At 39.6% G+C, this 20,621-nt stretch overlaps 2 protein-coding genes across 2 annotated transcripts; one reads left to right on the plus strand and one right to left on the minus strand.

Annotated features, from left to right (window-relative positions):
- Positions 1-165: 165 nt before the first annotated feature.
- Positions 166-10,943, plus strand: LCA5L (lebercilin LCA5 like). The gene is given in 6 exon segments (XM_075099839.1): positions 166-701; positions 2,197-2,334; positions 4,287-4,380; positions 7,953-8,062; positions 8,364-8,496; positions 10,159-10,943. Coding segments are annotated over 6 exon segments (1,611 nt in total). The 5' UTR covers positions 166-254; the 3' UTR covers positions 10,848-10,943.
- A 1,337-nt stretch (positions 10,944-12,280) lies between these two features.
- Positions 12,281-20,560, minus strand: GET1 (guided entry of tail-anchored proteins factor 1). The gene is made up of 5 exons (XM_075099808.1): positions 20,400-20,560; positions 18,211-18,376; positions 16,745-16,812; positions 15,737-15,851; positions 12,281-14,015 (listed from the first exon to the last, which is right to left on the minus strand). Exons 1-5 carry the CDS (start codon positions 20,487-20,489, stop codon positions 13,942-13,944), a joined length of 513 nt encoding a protein of 170 aa, XP_074955909.1. The 5' UTR covers positions 20,490-20,560; the 3' UTR covers positions 12,281-13,941.
- Between the last annotated feature and the right edge of the window lie 61 nt (positions 20,561-20,621).

A 20,621-nucleotide genomic window follows, 5' to 3' on the forward strand; every position in this document is an offset into this window, starting at 1 on the left:
TTTAATGGATTTGTCTGTGAAATACTTGAACATTGGAGTCTTAGTATAGATCTTGGGCATTTTGTCAAATACACCACAATTAAGTCGCTTGGATGAGAAGTATATGAGCTTATGTGAGCAGTAAAGCCATCCAGTGATTTTGCTGTCTCAGATGATCAATGCCAGTTTACTTTGGTCTGAACGCAGGAGGAAAAGAATTGCCACCTGAGAAGATACTACATCAGAATTCTTCATTTTTAAGCCTGCAGAATAGTATGATTTCCCAGAAAAAAACCACAGTGGCTCAGCAAATATCATCAGCCAGACTTCACAAAATTAAAGAGCTGAAGAATGAAATATTTTATTTACAGCACAAATTAGAAGCATCAAGCTTAGAAAACCACATTTTGAAACAGCTTGAGTGTCGACACTCGAAAGCAATAGGTAGATATGAAAATTCAGAAAGTAACTTGCTGGATCTTTTAGCAAGTCATTATAATGAGGTGAGAGCTTTAAGGAAGCTCCTGAGGATATCTCAGGAGGATGAGAGAAATACATCCAGGAAGCTCAGAAAAGTTGAAGAAGAGCTGCTGAAAGCTAAAGATGCTTTGCAGACCTTGCGTATGCTTTCAGAAGACAAAGCTCTTGCGGAGAGAGAGGAACTTGATCACAGATTATTGGTCCTTACAGAAAAAATGGAAGTGAATAATAAGAGAATACAGGTAATACTTGCATATTGTTGTATTTGTGGAAAAATAATAGGAGACATTTCTGTGCAAAAGTAGTGGAAAGTTGTTAGCGGCTTCTTGTGACATTAATGATGCTGAAACAATCCCGTAACATTGAAGTTTCTTTTTAATCCAGAGCTGTCCTGAGTGCAAAGTACTAAAAATGGCAGTAGTGTCCCCTTCCAATATTTTAAAATCTGGCAGAAATATATAAGTGGATTAAGTTTGGCAAGAAAGATCTTTTAGGAGTTAAGTCATATGCATTAACCCTGTTAGGTCAGAAGCACAGCATACAGCTGGAGAGCAATCTTCAGCAGAGCGTCTACTTTGCTCCCTGCCGGCAGCATGGGGTACCCAGGCTTGCTTGGGCCGTCTAGCCACAATAGCAGGGACCCTAATTTACCCTGGCAAAGAACAGGATTAGTCATACATGGAGACCACCAGGCTGCTGCTGATCTACCTTCAACAAGCAAAGCTGGCTTATCTGGAACTAGCACTGTTGTTTTTACGTGGTGCTGGTGGGTGGTATGGACATACCTCCATCTCCTATTCACTGTCACTCACCATGTTTGGCTGTCGGGCGGCTGCTGAATCAGTCAGGGGTCAGGTGTCCTAGATTTTAGGGTTGGTTCTACTGTTGTTTGTTATGCAACTGTAGTAAAAGCCTGGTGGGAGTATAAGAGGAGGTAATTCAGCTCCTTTTAATATCTCATCCTTCTTTACTCTTATTGAGCCTTTCACAAAAAAGACAGAAATATGGTTTTTAATGCAAAACTGAAAAAGTTAAATTTCCACTGTCCTCCAGGAATTCATTTGTATGGGGTACATTATGCATAGAATTAAATAAAGAGCCAGGTAATCTTAGAGGCATTTCACCATCTGAACAGCTCGGTCTGAAGTACATTTATTACATGAAAGAAAATGAAAATATAAAGGGCTGAATTCAGACTCTTTTTTGAAAACTTTCTATTTACAGAATTCCTAGTGAGAAGCTATAAAAAGCTTGCTGGACTGGGTGTCCACATTACAATTCTAGTAGCTACAATTTCAGTGCATGCTACTGGGTTTTGATGATGAAGTACTTGACAAAGTACTCAATAAATTACCTAGTTTTCATTTACACTAAGCCTCCTTATGCTGCCACAGTTAACAGATCCCAGTGTTGAACAGAAATGTCAACTTAACATTTCTCAAAGATTATTGTATTCATTAATCCATCAGAAATGTAATGAATGTAGAGGCTTATTTTTCATGTTTGAATGACAAATATACTTTTTTGTTTAGTAAAATTAGGTTTTAAACCAGGTTTTTCTAATTTTTAAAGCATTTTTTCCAATCCTTCTTCATCATTTCATGCATTGTTTAAAATAGAATATAATTATTAGAAGTTTACATTTCATTATATTAGCATGCTTATTTTTTAGATCTGTTAACAACTGAGGTTTTCATATGGAGTACATCCATATTGTAAAATATATAATTTTTTAAGAGCCTAGAAATGCAGCTGAAGTTGAACGATAGCACCTTTAGTCGTCAGTTGGCCAACGAGAACAAAAAAGCTGTGGAAGCTGGGATAATTACAAAGAACTTGCGAATGGAAATCAACGCTCTTCATCAAAAAATTAAGGTATTCAAGATTTTAAATGGGTTTCTGTTCCTACAAGAGGATTCAAATATTTTAAGTTATACATACCTTTTGTCTCTCTTATATTATTTAAGTAATGGAATTTTTGTTTCCTAGTTGAGTCTATAGTCTACAAAAAAAAGTCAAAACATAAAATGATGAAATTATTGCAGGGTCTATTTCTCCAAAGTTTAAAGTAGTTCAGCAACTAACTGAAACAGAGATTAATGCATCACAATTTGAATAAATAATCCACACCAACCTGTTACCATTTTGATAGGCCTAGGTCAATACATTAATCTCCTGTCTTTAAATGAGGTCCATTATAGAAACACTTTCCAATCAAACTGAGCCAAATATTACAGTCTCCAAAACTAGAGTTTAACAAAAAGACTTATTTAAATGTTTCAATAGTTTGTTTCAAATTCCAGCTTGGTTTTGAGACAAGTATTTTCAGGACAAATATGTCAAGTTCAACACTGAATGAGTGTTTATGAACCAACCATATAGGAAAACCTAAAACTGACACGAAATAGACACAAAACTGCCATGAATGGTATATCATGTGAGTTGTTATACAAGAAAAACACAACATGTTCCAGAAAACATGAAAACCCTTGTGGCTTTTTAATAATTTAAACTGTGTTTGTAACACCGCTAAAATGTACTCTTTTTTTTTCATTTCTATATGAAGCGACCAATACATCTGTTTGATTCCACTAGGGAGCTTTCTCTTTCGAAATGGAATCAAGTGTCTGTGACAGATGTCGTTATGGGGAGTTTTCCTAGGCATTGTGAAGGGCAAAACAGGCAACTAGTGAGAGTTCATGGAGACGTGCATTTCTGTACTGGGCACTGTTTGTCCCTCTTACCTATGTATCAGGTGCAGAAACTTTCCTTCTGATAGCTGGCAGCAGTGAGGCTGCTCAGCGGCAAAAGCCTGGTGAGCAGCTGGGAAAGGAAAAAAGCAGAGTGCCCTTCCCGGGCCCGTATTAAAGTCCCTGGAGCAGCACTTGTGGCGCTATTTCCCTGCCAGAGTCTGATTTCCACCTACATGTGCAGATCTGGGAGACGGGAATAACTATAGTCCCAGGAACAATAATATAGAAGTGTTCCAAAATGCAAATTATTCTAAAGTACAGTTCTCACATTAACGCTTCTCCAAAATATTTCTATTTCACATGTTTTCCACATGGTTTTCTATGTGTGTCCAGTCCGCTTATATTTGGAAAAGCTTCTAGTGTTTTACCACAGAGAAGACCAGACATGTTTATTAACCTTATTTCTGTACCAGAACTTAGTTTATTTTTACACAGTCGAAGTTTTGGGCACCTGGCTTAGCCAGACCATTCAAGGTATTCAGACACACAATTCCCCTTCAGATCAACTTGTATCTCCAAATTAAATGCAGCACCTATTTTCACACTAAAAATTGACACAGTGAGAATGTTACTGAAATCTCTCTTCTGTGTTTAAGATAGATTTCAGCAAGGAAAGAGGATTTTTGCTAAATAAATTTTTAAAGTGTGCCTCTGAAGTTTATGTCCTCTCCCAAGAAATAGGTTGAAAACCAGAACTGAGTGTGTTGTAACCAAGGGCATTGTAACTGTGCAAATTAAAAAATTTTAAAAAGGAAGTAAAGCCAAAAACTGCTTAGTCTGGAAAAAAAACGTTAAGAAAAACAAATAAAAAAGTCGTTAGAGAAGGCTTCATCTTTCGACCACTCTGTTATGAAAAAGATCTTGTAGGTGGGCTCTCTGCCTTAAAAAGGGAGAATTTTGATTTGGCTCATGAAAGAAAATGACAGATCCCTATTTATGTAAATGACAGAGTCACCACATGGCCTGGCACAAAGCAAAATTGCTGACAGTTTTCTCCCAATATGGGAAAATTAAGTTGGTAAAAAGTAATTCTTTATGCATATTATAAGTTTAATAGCGTTTATTTCTTCTTAGGAAAAGGATCGGCAGCTTTATGTAAAAAATATCTATGCAAATCGGATGCCTAAAACCCCAAAAGACAAAGGTGATTCAGTACCTCATGAAAAAAGTACGTGTATATTGATTTTCCTTTGTTGCTTAATCATGTGACACTCACATTGTTTTATAATGGGGATATATATTCCAAAATAAAAGCCAATATGGTACTTTTATATGGGCTAAAAATATTTTGATGCTTGTAGTATAAAGAGAAGTGCTCAGTGTTTTCCTCATTTATTTTATGAATACAAATACATGACCTTTTTTTAATATTTAACCCAATATTTAATATTTAACCCAAATATTAGCATTTAGTGTACACAGTTTTAGTATATTAACAGTGACACTGAAGTAGTGCTGTTATTTTAAGCGTCTGTTTGCATCAAGACCTGTTTGCCTGTTTGGGTTTTAACATGGTAAAGCTATCAGTCCACAAAGCTTTTGCAGCCTAATTTTTGTTCAGGCTGTTCACTTTGACCTGGCCTGGAGAAGCGGCCACCCTAGACCTAGAATTCCCACAACATGGCTCACTAACTCAAAGCACCTCACAGACACCCCTCCTGTAGCAAGTCCCTAGTTTTAGTGCAGACTTTCAAAGTGCTTTTGTGTGAACAGAAATAATGAATTTAATTGGGTCGTTAGAAACTCTTTTCTCATCTTTAATATCCTTAGGCCCTGTAACATAAATAGCAGAGATGCTTCAATGTCCATTATTGAAGCTTCTGCACCTTGCATTTTGTTGGGGTGAGAGGAGAGGAGGAGTTTTCAGATCCAAGGTTTAGGAAGTTTAGAGGCCAGTCTGATGATCATACTGTCAGCTTCTCTGGGTTTTAGCATAAGTAAATTTAAATGGGCAGCCAGAGATCGTAAAATCCCAGTTATTGTATATTCTCTCATCTATTCCTATATTCTATACACAGAACTGATGTTATTTACAATAATATAGTAGAATGATGGAAGAGAACAATAGAAAGTTAATTCTATCAAGGAAGGAAGAGCCTTCTAGTAAAGAGTATTTCTTTCACACGAATGCTCAGACAGGTATCAGAAAGAAATATCTATTATATGCAATCTTGCCTGTCAGTCACTCCAAGAGCAGCTACCTTGTGTGGGATTCAGCTGCCTAATTATAGGCATCCAGTGCTGTTTGAGATGCCCTAGCACATTCTGGCTGGCCCTGTGGTTGTTGTTGCAGAAGGGCATGTGTGTCCCATCGGTCCTGTGTAATATTGGCCAGCCTTATGTGGATACCTTGAACACTTGAGGGCATCTCAAATAGCATTAGGCGCCTGTGTTTAGACAAGTGGATACTGCCCCTTGAACTGAGGGAGTAACAGCTAAAAACAATTATGAACCATACAAGCCAAGAACTGTTACAGTACCCATGTGCTGACTGTGTTCATCATGGACAAAAATGTTGAAGAAGATAGTTTTCTTGAAGTACTTCTAAATTTCTAGCTGCCATATGCTTTAGATGTAGTAACTAGAATTTACTAATAAATGTGCTTTATACAGAAACTAATAAACAGATTTCAGGTACTTCTTCCCATTAAAAGTAATCTTTTGCCTCCTACTCAGGATGGTAAACATTCTGTCAATATCCTAAAGGAGAGCTTTCTGCACAACAAACATGCACCCTTAATTTTGCATAATGATCTGAACATTGACTTTCCTGGGTTAAGGACCTCTTTAAAATACTGGTCAGATATTCCTGCTCCTAAACTGAAGGAGGAATTGGAACTTTCTTCATATGGGTACAGAGGAGCACTTAAAATCTTCATGGTAGCAAACATATTTGCTTGAAATATTGTGCATGCCCACAGAATTCTTCAGATTATGGTATCAGTACAAAGCCTCATTGTAGTCAGTCGCTTATTTCTTTCCTTTTGGTTGCCTTTGCTAATCCATTACTCTGCCTTAAGTACAAGTGAACTACAGGGAAGAGGTTGGTAATTCAAGTTGTAAAATTAAGAAACACAAATTCCTACTTCTCATTCCAAGTCAGACACCTTTTTTTATGGAAGTGAATTCCAGTTTGAATTACATCACATCACCAGCTGTGGGTTTTTTATTTTTACTCACATATGGATTTGTACATTATTATTTAAATTACAGTACTTAAATCACTGTTTACTATTTAAATTCCTTTCTTTAAGCAGGATAAGGGAGCTTAGTCGGAGAGAGACCTGGTATTTTGTGATGAAAAGGTTCTAAACAAAGTTGTCTGACTGATCTTTTGGTATATTTGGCCAATAAAGGTTTCGTTCTCTGCCGGTTAATGGAAACAGATGATTTAGAAATCTAGAACTGGAATTACTGACAATTGTTTTTCCTTTTCACTATTGACTCGAATTTTCCTATAGCAGACTTAGAAAGACCTCCTTCTTCAAGTAGTTATTTTCTATTCTGCGTTTGCAAAATGTTTTACCCAGCAGAAAAGAAAAAAAATGTGGGGCTGCGTTTTTTAACACTCCTGTTAAATAGCTGAAGGTAGGCTTGCTTAGGTTATCAGAAAGCTCTATGTACATAAATAAAATCGATTTATTGAATGAAGCCATTAATTTCATAAGCTCTCCATAAGCGCAAAGTTTGATCAGTTGTGGGAAGGTCACGCCAGCTCATCTAGAGGTACAGCTCCCCCTAGTTCTGGATTTGAGGAACGCTCTGCTGATTTCTGCTGAAAAAGCTGCTGAAGTAACTACTTGCTGGCTCCCTTTCAAAAACGAAAACTAATTCCCTCCACACCATCAGGGCCATTCCTCCAAGAGTAATCCTCAAATTAGATATCAACGTCCTTTTTACCACCAAACTGCAAACGTTTGAAAATCATCATTTTTATGGATAGTCTTCCTCTGATTTCAGGGATCAAAACTGGGAATAAGGTTGAATGTTGATGTAGATAAGATCACATTTTTGCTGCTGCCCTAGTAACTTTCTCAGCTACTGTAGTCACATCAAAATTATTCTAAAAATAGAAAACAATAATGGTATACTCACCTTCCCCATCCCATCCCATCTCCATCCATCTATTTCTTGAAATTTCTAAAATTTTCTTTGAATTCAATCACTCCTTTGGAATCTCTTTTCAAAGACCAAAGTGTGAAGCATTTCCTCTGGAGAGTTTGGTTCCATAAAGCCTTACATAAGCGCTTAACTTTGAGACAGGTGAGTTACCACGTCACAAGGCATAAAAGCAAGCAGGTTTGTTGTTCTCTGCAAGATCCAAATTTAGGAACCTGAAAGCTGAGGCCTCCTACCAAACCTCTTAAATTTACACTAGGATGTTACCACACAGATTAAGACCACATGAGCTCTAGGGTATAGACCCATTTGTCTGACTTTGCATGTTCTATCTGACCAGGACTTTGTTGATCTAAAACTTGCGTATATTTATGATGTACTGATGTACAGATGACAATGCTCAAAAGTCCACGTAGCTATGTCTGTGTTCCAGTTTCAGCATTTATAGATCAGGCAGGACAAAGAATTTCTTTATTAAAGGGCATTAAGACATGCAGCAAAAAAATGTTTAAATCCAAGGCCATATACCAGTATAATCAGTCACCAAAGGTATCTTTTGTTTAGACCATCAATGTAATTCCAGCAGCCACTGTATTACTAACGATTGTCCTTTTTCAATAGGTCGTAGTGTAAACAGATCAGTACAAGTAGATAAACAGAAGTTTAGATCACTGCTGCTGTCACAGTACCAAACTCAGGAAGCAGAAAAAAGTCCAATTCAGCTAACAGAGGTATGAAAGATCTGCATCCAATCCCTCGTTTAAACTCTCACCTAAGCTGTACGTTACTCCCTGAGTTTCAGTGATATGCCTGACTAGCCCGATCCGTCATCTTAACTCTCTAGGATGTGGATTTTGCGTGAATGTCTTTATACTACAGAAAATATGTAGGACAAACGTTGTGATACAAAACAGGAGTATAACAGTAACAGAAATTACCAATGTTTTTGGAAGTATTGCACTGACTGTGTACTCTTAAAAGCCGCTAAACAAGTATTCACTCATCATTTTTACCTGTAATTGCCAATTGTAGGAGAAAAAGTCTTCTGAAGATAAGAATCAAAAAGCTAAAGCAAATGAAGCGTACACAGATGCCCAATGTAGAAGAGAAAAGCAATCAACCAAGAAAATACCAAAGCCAGAAACTTTTAATAGAACACGCAGAGGTATATTTGAACATTTTTCTCAGCAACTCATTTGATCTTTTCAAAAGTTGAATGAACTGAAGGTATTGGTAATTTACATGGGTCTGACAGCCATTAGCTGGCATCTGACTGACGGGAAGTAGTTCAAAAAAGTAATACATTAAGTGTCACTGAAATTCAGCTGTGGGCGGTGCTGCACTGACAGCAGAGCAGCTCCACAGTATAAGGCGCCTTCGTACTGCTGTACTTCTAAAAGGTGTTCCCAGTCACGTTGGTAAAAAGTCAGTGCTTTATCTGTACAAGTATACTTCTGTTAACAGTTTGGTAATTCCACACTGATCTAAAATTGTTGGCTGTGAATCTTCATCATAGCTAATGTCAACATATAATTCTGGTTCAGGATCTATTGCTGAGGAAGGAAGAGGACTTCTTCAAGGGCTGGGAGTATCTCCTCGTCACAGTGGTCACTGTAAACAGGTTTTATGTACATCTTAGCCATTGATTGTGTTCTCCTATAATGGCTATGTGCAAGGGACTCACCTACAAACACCTTTATTTTGAAGAGATTCTATGGAACAGAAGAAACTAATGCATCTATTCCTCTATCTTTTTCTTGCTAAAAATATTCAGGTTATTTTAATTATAGCGAGGCTTGTAGAAAGAACCAAGGTAGGAATGCCATCATGCTAAATAGTTCACAAATGGTAGTAGGAAACATTGTGTGACCTAAAGGCCATGCACTTACAGAGGTGAAGCAGGTTGTTGAGGTCACTTACTAGATCAGTAACAGAGCTAGTAATCTGGAATGCATTAACTCCTGCATTTTGTACTCTGCCTTTTCAGCTGGCAGCCTTTCCATGCCCCACCAGGTAACTGAAGTCACCATTTGTCTTTGAAATCCCATTTTAAAATGGACAGAAAACACAGGTCATCTGATCCTGCCTGTGAATCTCTCTCCTCACTGTTTGCCAGACTCTCTTCTGGCTTTCTCCCACTGCAGATATTTTAGACTTATTTATTGAAGTCTTATTTAGCTATTTTAATTGCTGCAACTTCATACTTCTCCTTTAAGCTTGGACTTTATCTCATTCTGGAGGTACTCTGAGTCTCTCCAAAGCACAGAACCTATTATTTGTCCCCTCCAGCAGACAAGTATATTTACTGTAGGCATTCACTATACACATACCTTTTTCTGCTAAAAAGTGGAAGCTCATTTATAGGTTAGAGAGCTGCAGTATATTCTGCTCCATGCACCAAGCAACTCTGTTGTCAGTTAAGGGAGAGAAAATCAGACAAGTTCCATTTAAAAGCAAGAAAACTACAATTAGAGTTTAGATCTCATGTGGTTTCTCTGTTGCATTTTACATGACTTCTGGCCCTATATTTAGCCATTACTGATCATATTTGGACACTAATTCATTCAATAAAACTAAAAGTACTGAAAAGGTGAAAATAAAGATATTTACCTGGATTCAATGGCACAATCATCTTGTTTAAATCTTGCCCCGTCCTGTTATATTTATTAGTAAAGCGTATCGTCATAATCCTCAAGAGTGAAATACCATGATAGCAACCTAAGCAATGAAAGAAGGGAATGAAACTTGCTCTCATTAATGCTTCATGACTCTTTATGTTTCTAGGCAATTTAACAACATTCCTAAACCCCACAATATTTCATTTTAGAGTATTTAAGAGAGGGCAGACTACTGAGGGAAGAATATACTTGGTTGGAATTTTTGAAAGAAGAAGAAAAGGAGGCAGATTTGCTTAAATGGGAGCTGAAAAACCTGATGAAAATGGAACAAAGTCCCCTCAGTGACAGTGTAAAAGAGAACAATAAAGAGGACTATGCAGTGGAAGAATACGAAGAAGAAGAAGAAAAGCCAGATGAACAGCTAAATAGGAGTGAGAAGGCAGGGAGTAAATGTGTAAGTCCAGGTCCAAGAAACAAAACAGTCATTAGGCTGAAAAAGAAATGCACGTTCTCAGCAGCCACTGAGAATTTGCATCATGGGCTTCCTACATCAGGCGCAAAATCCAGAAAAGGCACTCTTTGCGACCATAGACACGCAGGTCAGGACTGCAGCGAAACAGCTGAATCAAAAGTGAAAAATTCCTTTGAGCTATATGAACCATCTTTTGGCAAAGCTACCGAAACAAGGCGGAAGGACAGAACCACTGAAGCGGAAGGCTGCGTTCATATGACATTTGCTGACAGGAAAAACAGTCTCATGAAAGAACTCTTTGGACCAGGCTGTGTTTGAAGAGACAGCCATTCAAGTTCTAACATGAGAGGAATGAAGAAAGAGAAGCGAAGGGATGCAGGATTACACAAGCCAAATTTCAAACCACCGCTACTGACTAGTTCATAATGTAAAGCACCTAAGGCTAACGAAATCCTCACGAGAATACACGAACTAATTTTTTTTTATATTAAGTACATCAACTTAAGTACCGAGCACTTCTTTCAATGATTTTTCCAAAACGATAGTCAAATCAGTTTTCACAAAAGAACATTCTTCTCTTCTCGGTCCACGTGCATGAATGTGCACACGCATGCATCTCAGTAAGAGCGCCTTAACAATTACACTTTTCTACCTGTTATCAGGTGTCCAAGTTAGTCCTCGTTTTGCAATTTCCAGCTTTTTGCATTCTCTCTGCAGTTTGAATTTTGAAGCTCATTATTTGTTAGCTAGCTGAAGTGAGCAATCTGCTTTCATAAGGTTCATTATTGGGTTAGTACCAACAATGCAATAAAACAAAATAATTTTTTATTTTCTTCACTCCTGAAATAGCTTCCAGAATTCACACATAATAAAACCAATTTGCTATTACATTGTTTTCACTAGCATTATAAAGCTCTAAAGCTTCATTCTTTTCCACTGTTAGAACTTATCAAAGCAGTTTGCCTGGTAACTTCCACAGCTGACATCCAAAGATGAATGTGCCAAGAGTAAACTATTGTTCTGGAGAAGTCAGGCATATCCAGGTCTCAAAAAGCCTTTAAAAATCCTGTGTTTAAGGTTATGTAAGCAAGGGTAGGAGGATTATGTTTTGTTCCTCATAGTCATTCATGAAACGTCTGCTAAAATGTGAAGTTAGGGAAAACTACGTGCATTCTATTAACTTTAAAAGACAGTAGCACTTAAAAATAAAACCCTTCCAAAAATGATACCGCAAAAGGCAGTTTAGACACTTAGATCTGACCCTCCTTGCAGCATATTTCTTTTCAAAAGCTGCACACCAGACACGTCTCAAAGAATGACTTTGTGTAGTCAGAAGAGTAGGCGTTTCTCCCCGTTAACACTTCTACAATGCCTTTACTGCTGTCCCAAAGCGAAGAGCATACGAGCGTACATCATCCAACACTCCTATTTGACCTGACTAGCTGACCGAAAGCCTTTTTGCCCGTTTCTCACCCAAATGTTTGACTACAGCAGCCAACAAACTGCATATTTGATGACCCCATCCGAAGTGTGGGTAAACAGCAAATGCCATTGTGAAGATTTTAAACGATGCTGCTTTTCTTGAATTCACTGTGTTGAACTCCGTAACAAGCTAAGCAGAAACATCATTATCTGCATCGTTAGATTCAGAAATATGTCAATGCCATAATTAAATAATTTGTCCAGAATACTTTTTAAAAAATAATAAATTAGGCCTGTTGACTCCAACAGCATGGGGGAGGATGTGGGGGTGTTGGTTTGGGTTTTGGGGTTTCTTTGGGGTTTTTTTTGTTTTGTTTTGTGGGTTGTTTTTAGGAAAACTGTAATTAACATTGAAAAATGGATTAGAAAATTTGAGATGAGTTGAAAAGCTTTATTTCGTTAATAAAACCACAATTATACATAACATTCAATCACAACATTTTTTTCTTGATGATACTTAATGCCTCTGTTTTTGTGTTGGCTAAATGTAGTCCCTAATATAAAAACAAGGGTTTTTTTTTAAAGTAACATTTAAATTTTATTAAAAAATAAATTTTAACATTTAAAAAACACAAACAACATTTCATGCATATACATACACACACGCGCGATGTATCATGACATTTTGAGTGGAGAATTATGGAGGGGCCCTAGCCCTTTCCTGCAGGAAGACAAAGGACCTGAAATAACAGGACAGATGCATTCTACCACAGAGTGGGAAGCTGAACCAGAAGTGCCAAAGCCCAGGTGAAGAGGGAAAGGTTCCTTTGGAAGGAAGGAAAGGTTTGTTCAGGCTCACATCAAAAATAAAAAAAAAAAGGTGTGGAACAAGCACTTTATAAACCACCCCTTTGTCTCATGGGGCAGCAACGACAGGGTTGCAGATACCACTGTAGCATGGAAGGTAACGCAACTTTGTCGCTGTTCTACGGGCACAGTACTAGGAATAATTCTGTCCACCTTTAAATTCAAAATATTGTGGCTGTTTCCTGTACTTAAATACAGTAAGAAGGATTTACTCCCAAGAGAAAATCCTCTTCCCTCCTCCTCCTGCTTGCTACCATTCTGTTACTACTTTAGACATTTAAATCACTAATTTGCCTTTTTACATTTACTTAGCTGTTTTGGGCTATCCTGGACTGTCATTAATATATGCTACAGCCCTTTGAAATGTAGTCCTCTGAAGGAGCCGCACTGTCTTCTACTTTCTCCTGCTTAACATGGAGGTCAAGAAGTTTGGCAGACCTTTCCTCCCAAAACATGGAAGGAAATAAGTTTCAGTGATCCTCTCTCAGTTTGGGAAGCAGAAATAATGGCAAGGAAGGAAAGGTCAGCTATCAATAAAAGTGCGAAAAAATTCAAGCGTTCAATGACTTTTAAAAGTCAGGGAGGAAAAAGGAGCCATCCATCCTGTATTTGGCAACTGAGTGAGTCTCTTAAGGGTTGATTCTGTGTATACATCAAAACACGTTTTCAAGACAGCCCAAGAACACAGCAATTCTAGCATAAAAAATAACAAGGAGGGAACTACTTCTGTTTTATCTTTAGCCAACCAAACCACCTACCTCTATCCTCTATCCTCTAGTACCACTTGTCACCACATATAATTCCACCTTTGGTTGAAACTGCCATATTATTCAGCAAAGAAACAGCAAAGCTCCCAAATTAATTCCTAATGCCAATGCATTTCCAACTTAAAAATACAAATCCCACACTTTCAGATTTTGCTGAACACAGGCCATGACAAAGTCTTATGGTTCTGCCATGAATCAGCGTCAAAATTTGTCAAAATAGACACAAAATGAGGTTCTATAAAGAGCAACGCTATTCTTTGAAAACTGACTACTAAACTGAAAAACAAACTAAGGAAAGATACAATACATCGAAACAAATACTGGCTGATATCCAAATGAAGTACCAAAGATTATCTTAGGCCTAGTCTCATGAAAGACAACTGTTCCTTTCTTTTTTTTTTTATTCATTTAAAACAATGATAATGAAAATGTCGTTGAGGACTCCATGGATTACTGGGATTCCTTCAGCTGAAAGGGTGTAGCATGATAGCTACAACTTTATTACAAACCACGAGCCAACATGTAATTCCAACACCACCTGAAAGAGATATAAAACACGATTTAAGTCATTGCATCAATAACCCCAGAAAACACAAGCTTCTGAAAACAACTTTGGAAGTGTAAAAACCCAAAACTTAAGAATTATGAGGTGAACAGGAACATAAAGTCTTTCTTTTTATATACAAATGTCTCTCTGCAAGGGATGGCAGCTAACTCCATGCTGGTCCTGAGAAAACCTGAAGATTGTCTGGGGAAAAGGGTACCAAATAACGCGAATATGATGAGTCAAAGTGCAGTATATACAACACACAGCTTCTAAAAACATTTGCTATATACCTAATAGAAAATGCCTAAGGCATGGCAAGTAACAGAATGCTTTGCCAGAACCTAAATTCAAGATCTGAGATAGATAAAAAGTAAATTTCCTCTGAAATTTACATCAGTCATTTTAAAAGTATTAAATCCATACTTACGTCCTTCCCCTTGCTCCTCATACAGCTAGATAGGAAAACACTACTGAGACCTTCGCTACTGACCCAGGTGCCTTGTGTTGCTCTTTTAAAGGGTCCTGTCATACAAACTAGCAGCAGAGAAACCTGCATTGGTATGACGGACTGGAGGGTGTGCCCTGACTGTAATACACTGCACATCCATGTTGCAGACGACACAGAATCATTCTACAAAGCGTCACGAAATACATAGCTATTCACAGCACACACGTGAAAAAACTACCTTTCTGGTGATTTTTAGACATTTTTGTGTTTATCACCTGGAATTCAGAAGTGATCTATTTACTGTGATTATCAGCCAACACAAAAAAGGAGATTTGAAGGCAGACATGGATGTGAAACTCTTAGAATCCCTTCAAACACTATTTAAATAAATAGTGTTTCCAGTTGTCCACGGACTATTCCCCCACCCAGCACAGAAGCAGACTTCTTTTGTGCAGTAAGCTGGCTGGATACAAATCATTCTCTAGACAGCTATTAAAGATACAACTACGCACAATTCCAACAATGTATTCTGGAATTCCTTCTAAGGCAGTTGGGACTTAGAAGCCTAACATGAAGGCTCAGCAGCAGCATTTTAGCTTGACGGTAAATTTCCACACTACATTGTCCTGTCATTCTGCCCGTCTGCTGATCCCATTAGCATAGAGCCAGCATGCTTTTCACTCAGCAACTAGTATTTACAACCTGTGTTATCATTCTGATCATTAATTCATTAAACCACCCAAAAGGAAAGGATTTAAGTAGGCAAAAATGCAACAGAAGGATGAGGGCAAAAAGCGTGGGAACCGACAAGACAAAATGCCAAGAGAGAGCATACCTAAATCGTTCTGGAGTTATGCTGCTGTGAAACCGCAGCAATTTATAAGAAACACATGTAAGCGATACAGACCTATAAAGTATTTGCCCATTTTTAAACCCAATTCTGCTATTTCAGTGGACTCCTTAATATAAAAGTATTTCTGATTTGAAATCATCTCCAGGGTCTATTCCATACAGATAAAAATAAAGCTGCTCTGTTTGAGAAGAAATAAAAATGACAAATAGCCCGTTTCATGGCCAGTTAAATAAACACAAATTGAATATACAGGAAACAGCTAACCAAACGTTTGAAACACCTCCCTGTGTTAAGAGAGTTAGAAGAAACGTACAGAAGCAGTGCTTTTAATCTTGGTACGCTCTTTGTCACTACACTGTTAGCATCCACGTGGGCTTGGGAAATGTACTTTTTCTGCTGTACAGTCCTTACCTGCCACCCCCGTAGGAAAGGCCACCAAGCGCTCCAGCGGAGCAAGCCATTTGCTTGGAAGCACTGTAACTGGCTCGGAATAGTACCTCCAAATGAGAGAGATCATCAAGGTGGCCTAGAATTGAAATTTTTATTAGCTTGGATAATAATACACATCACAGTACATTTCAACTGCTATTTTGAAGCCGTAAATCACAAATTCTAATTATAGGGAATGGTTTCTTTGTTATTTTACATTGTTCTTAAGCAAGTTGAAAATATTTTTAAACTTAGAATGACTTAAACATACACACAATATTAAGAGCAAGCAGTGAGATGTTGGAAGATACCGCTTTCTTTTGAGACACTGGTTCAAGCCTAGCATAGACAAACATAGTAACCGTTAAATTCTGATGACTGTTTTTAGCCATAATCCTTGCTGGGTTAAGAATCCAACTAGCTTTAACATTACCCTAAAGATATCTTCAGGTTGACCACTGTTATCCTTATGAGCAGGCAATCTTTGGCATCAAGTCTGAACTACAGAGACAATCTGATGAGGCACTGTGGTAAAATGTGCAGCAGCTCTAAGTAGAGATTTGCATCCTCATCAAAAGGGCATTTTGTTTTCAAAAACATAAGCAAAATATATTTACAGGTATCAGAACTTTCGTGGGTCCAGTGCCACATATAAATGAAAACTAAAAAAAAAAAAAAAAAAAAAAGAAAACCCAAAAAAACCCAAACAGTGATGAAAGAGCTAAGACAAATTACTCTCCTGTCATCTCAAACCCAGAAACACAGAGCTTGAAATGAAACTCAGAACTCCTTCCATCCGCAACTAACAGACCTTATCAGCAACATCTCTCCCTTCTGCTTCAATAAACTGTTTCATTTTGGCAGGCACTGTGTCACTGGAACATCCAACACCTGTGTGACTGACCATCAGCCAATAAACGCAGGAGAGAATCGTAAAGCTGCTGAGGATTTGGTTTAGTAGTTTGTATTCAGAATAAAGTATGTACTTACTTGTAAGATGTAGAACACGATATTTATAACCCACTTTATTTTGGCTAATTGGGCAGTTCGTGCTTTCACTGTTAAAAAAAAAATTTACCCTGCGTTATTTATAATAGTGAGTTATGCTTACATAAAACTATCAACATATTAATATTTCATTCTTCAAATCAGGACATTACACTGTTTAAAAAACTCTTTTCAAATGACTCATAGCTATATGGAAAGCACTCTTCTGCAAGAAAGTGCCAGATCTGTATCACACTGTAGTTTCTTATTAATGCTACTATTAAAAGTTGCAAAACGCCGACAGCCTAGACAGAGAAATGTCACATGTAATCAAGAATGCTGCTCCCGAATGAGAAGAGGCACTGTGGTAACTAACTTAAGAACTGCTTCAGATGAAGCATAAAGTAATTTTTTCCCATTCCTAAAAGGGGAGAACGATGGCTTTAGCAGATGTACTTTTTGCCTTATTTCATTCAGGAACACAGTCAAGACTGTTCCTTCACTGACTGAATCTTGGTCAGGTTCAGTATTAAAACTTCTCATGCCTATTTTTCTTGTTACAGTACCTCAGACCAATATAAAGAAGTCCAGTGAAGACAGCACATCTTCAAACGTAACAGTGGCCTCAAGTTTTGTAAAACAATGTTGTTGGATCCTAAATCCACTCAAATCCAGTTTAATTTAAATTATTGGGTTAAGAATTATACTACTGAAAGCAATCCAAACCTGCCAGTTGTAAATATTGTCCTTTCTCCAAGCAAGGAGCCTATAAACATCCACCCCTTCTGCACAGAGGAGGCAGACAAAGCAAGCAGTCTCCTGTCCTGTTAGGACCAGTTAGTGAGCCTGGGCAAAGACAAGAGCAAAAGCTCTGGTGCCAAAGGTTCAAGTGTGCTTTCTACCACGAGGTGATGGATTATACTACTATAAAATCCTAATCGAGGGAAAGCACTACAGCTTTATCGCAAAAGCTGCTGCATAAGATCCAACAGGGTTGCAAAATGACAGGAAAGATCTCATCTGGTTACCTCATAGTTCAACGCTTTCTCTCTAGCATTTTGTAGTACACCAACCAAATGGCCCCAACCAAGGAATGCATCCTTTTGCAGCAAAGATACACAGCAGAGGACTTCCTCAACTTACTGAAAACATGATTCAGTGATGAGCATCACTGAGAAAGAGTAAATAATCACACGGTGAAGCCCAGGAAATTCCTTGCGAGAAAAATTCTATATCTAAATCACTCCCTTACCAGTGTGTGCAGAACTATGCACAACTGGAATACAAAAGCAAGCTCTCCAAAAAGTTTAAAGGACAAAAAAAAACCAAAAAAGATAGAAAAAAAGAAGGGTCCACTGGAAATGGATAAGAGGGGAAGAAAAATTGTTCAGAGAAGTATACTTAAAATTGAAAACACTCAACAAAAGGTTTTTCAGACACTAGAAAAGGGAGTTAACATTGCAATCTACCATGAGTTTTAAGCTTGTCGGTCATTTTGTTAATCTTTCTTTCCAGACGGGCATATCTAGCGAACTCATCCATCATACTAATGGTTGAGAGTTCTTGCTTCATGTTCTGAATTTCAGCTCTCATTTGGGATTCCTGCTCTGCATCCTTTTGTAACAATCTGGATATCTAAGAAACAAAGAAACAGTATCAGTTATTTATCCGGAATTCCACTGATTTTCTTTAATGTGTAAAGTATGATCTCCTGTTTACATACTCAAAAGCCCCCATAGAAAAGGCCCTTGCATCAAGACACGGAAAAAGCTTGCCTTAACATCTTTTTAAAAGATGTTTTAAAAGCCAAAGAACTTTTACTCTCATCTTCTGAGTGAAGCAAACCAAAGAGGGTTTTACCGTCCCTTTAGGGCAGTGATTTTCAACTTTCCTAACGATGCTTAACTGCCTTTTCCTTCTGTTTCTGCTTTCATCTCCTCACCTCCCACTCTTGATGCTGCTGCCTTCTGAGACCTTCCAAACCTCCCAGGCCCTACCTGCCGCTGCAGCCTGACCTGAAATGCTGTCTTCCCTCCTTGCAACTCGCACCGTGCACTGCTTGCATTACAAGCGCCTGACACGCGCAGGGGAGGAAGGGCTGGGGAAGCACTCCTTTTCATCACGACTCCTTCCAGCTCCAGCAGTGCCCCTTACTCAATTCAGTGTTCCCATTTCTAGCTCCAGCAGCCTCAGCAAGGGTCTAAACTAATTAACGTGGAAACTTTACTCATTGAAGCCCAACTTTAGACCTCACCAATAAGGCGCGGCTCACCAGCTGAGAATCACTCCTCTAGATTCCAGACTGCCTACTCCGAACTGTTAGAAACACACAAATTGCCATCCTGGCCTAGAGCTGTGATCCCTCTAGCGCAGTATCTTACCACTGCCTCAAAGACAGAAACACAAATTCGCATTAGTTATTCTTCTTACATCTTATCCCTGCATTTAAATGCTGTTTTCTTATAACATCTTACTGGATTCTTGGCTAAAATTAGTTCCTACTGACAGAAATGTAAAAAGGTAATCTGTCCCTCTGTTGGCAACATGGAAGACAGAGCAAAGCCGTGCTTTATATTCCCTGCATCACCCTAAGGGCCAGAGCCTCAGGAGCATCGTTTCAACATTGATAACTCATATTCTGGCCAGTATTCTGGGATGCATTAAAAAGAGTGTGGCCAGCAGGTCAAAAGAGGTTATCCTCCCCCTCCACTCTGCCCTAGTGAGGCCACATCTGGCATACTGTGTCCAGTTCTGGGCCTCTCAGTTTAAGAAGGACGTGGAGCTGCCTGAGCAAGTCCAGCAGAGAGTTACCAAGGTGATCAGGGCACTGGAGCATCTCCTTTATGAGGAAAAGCTGAGAGACCTGGGTTTGTTCAGCCTGGAGAAGAGAAGACTGAGGGGGGATCTTCAATATTTATAAATAGCTGAAGGATGGGTATCAAGAGGAGGGGGCCAGACTCTTTTCAGTGGTGCCCAATGACAGGACATGGGGCGATGGGCACAAGTTGGCACACAGGAAGTTCCAGCTAAACATAAGAAGAAAATTCTTTCCTGTGCGGGTGCCAGAGCAGGGGCACAGGCTGCCCAGAGAGGCTGTGGAGTCTCCTTCCCTGGAGACATTAAAAACCCGCCTGGACGCGTTCCTGTGCCCCCTGCTCTGGGTGTGCCTGCTCAAGCAGGAGGGTTGGACGAGGTGATCTCCAGAGGTCTCTTCCAACCCCTACCATTCTGCGATTCTGTGATTACCCAGAGCTTTGCCTCAGGGCCCTGCTTAACCGAGGCTACTGGGGTCACGGGCTGTCACCGCTTCATCACCTCCGGCTCTCCACAGTGCCGGCCTCGCAAGCTTCTCTTCTAAGGCAATGAGCGGGACTAGGCCCTGCTAGTCACAGCTGGGGACGCCTGAGGGGTACCGCCGGCCACCCGGAGCCCACCTGGAACGGCACCGCTTCCCCCCACCCCACCTCTCAGGTGGCAGGCGGGGCTGACGGCGGGCTTCCGTAACGCCCGACCCCGCTTCGCCTGGGCCGGCGGGGCGGGGCCCACTCCCCGCGACGAGGGGAGGAAGGTGGCGGGCACTGGGCCGATGCCCTGGGTTAGTAACGGCCGCCGTTAGGGCCGGCACGGGGAGTGGGGCGGGCGCGGCGACGTCACTTACGACGGAGGAGCAGGAGGGTAAGAGGATCTTGAGCGCGTTGCAGAGAAAGACGGAGCTGAGCACCAGCAGCCAGGCGCCGGTCTCCGCCATGCCGCGCGCCCGCCTCCGTCGCTAGCTACGCCCCGGGGCGGCTCCCCTCCGCGCACGTGGGGCGGTGGGAAAGGGGGACGGGCGCTGCCACGTGACGGGGCTGGCCAATCAAGAGGTCGTCTCCTCACCCTC

Source organism: Phalacrocorax aristotelis, chromosome 1, assembly GCF_949628215.1.
Source record: "Phalacrocorax aristotelis chromosome 1, bGulAri2.1, whole genome shotgun sequence".
Taxonomy (NCBI): domain Eukaryota; kingdom Metazoa; phylum Chordata; class Aves; order Suliformes; family Phalacrocoracidae; genus Phalacrocorax; species Phalacrocorax aristotelis.

Excerpts from the sequence above, each read along its gene's own strand:
- GET1 (XM_075099808.1), bottom strand. The coding sequence starts at position 20,489 with ATGGCGGAGACCGGCGCCTGGCTGCTGGTGCTCAGCTCCGTCTTTCTC. Across the intron at positions 16,813-18,210 it reads CGACAAGCTTAAAACTCATG|TGAAAGCACGAACTGCCCAA; the intron begins GTAGATTGCAAT and ends TTTTTTTAACAG. Across the intron at positions 14,016-15,736 it reads CTTTCCTACGGGGGTGGCAG|GTGGTGTTGGAATTACATGT; the intron begins GTAAGGACTGTA and ends TATCTCTTTCAG.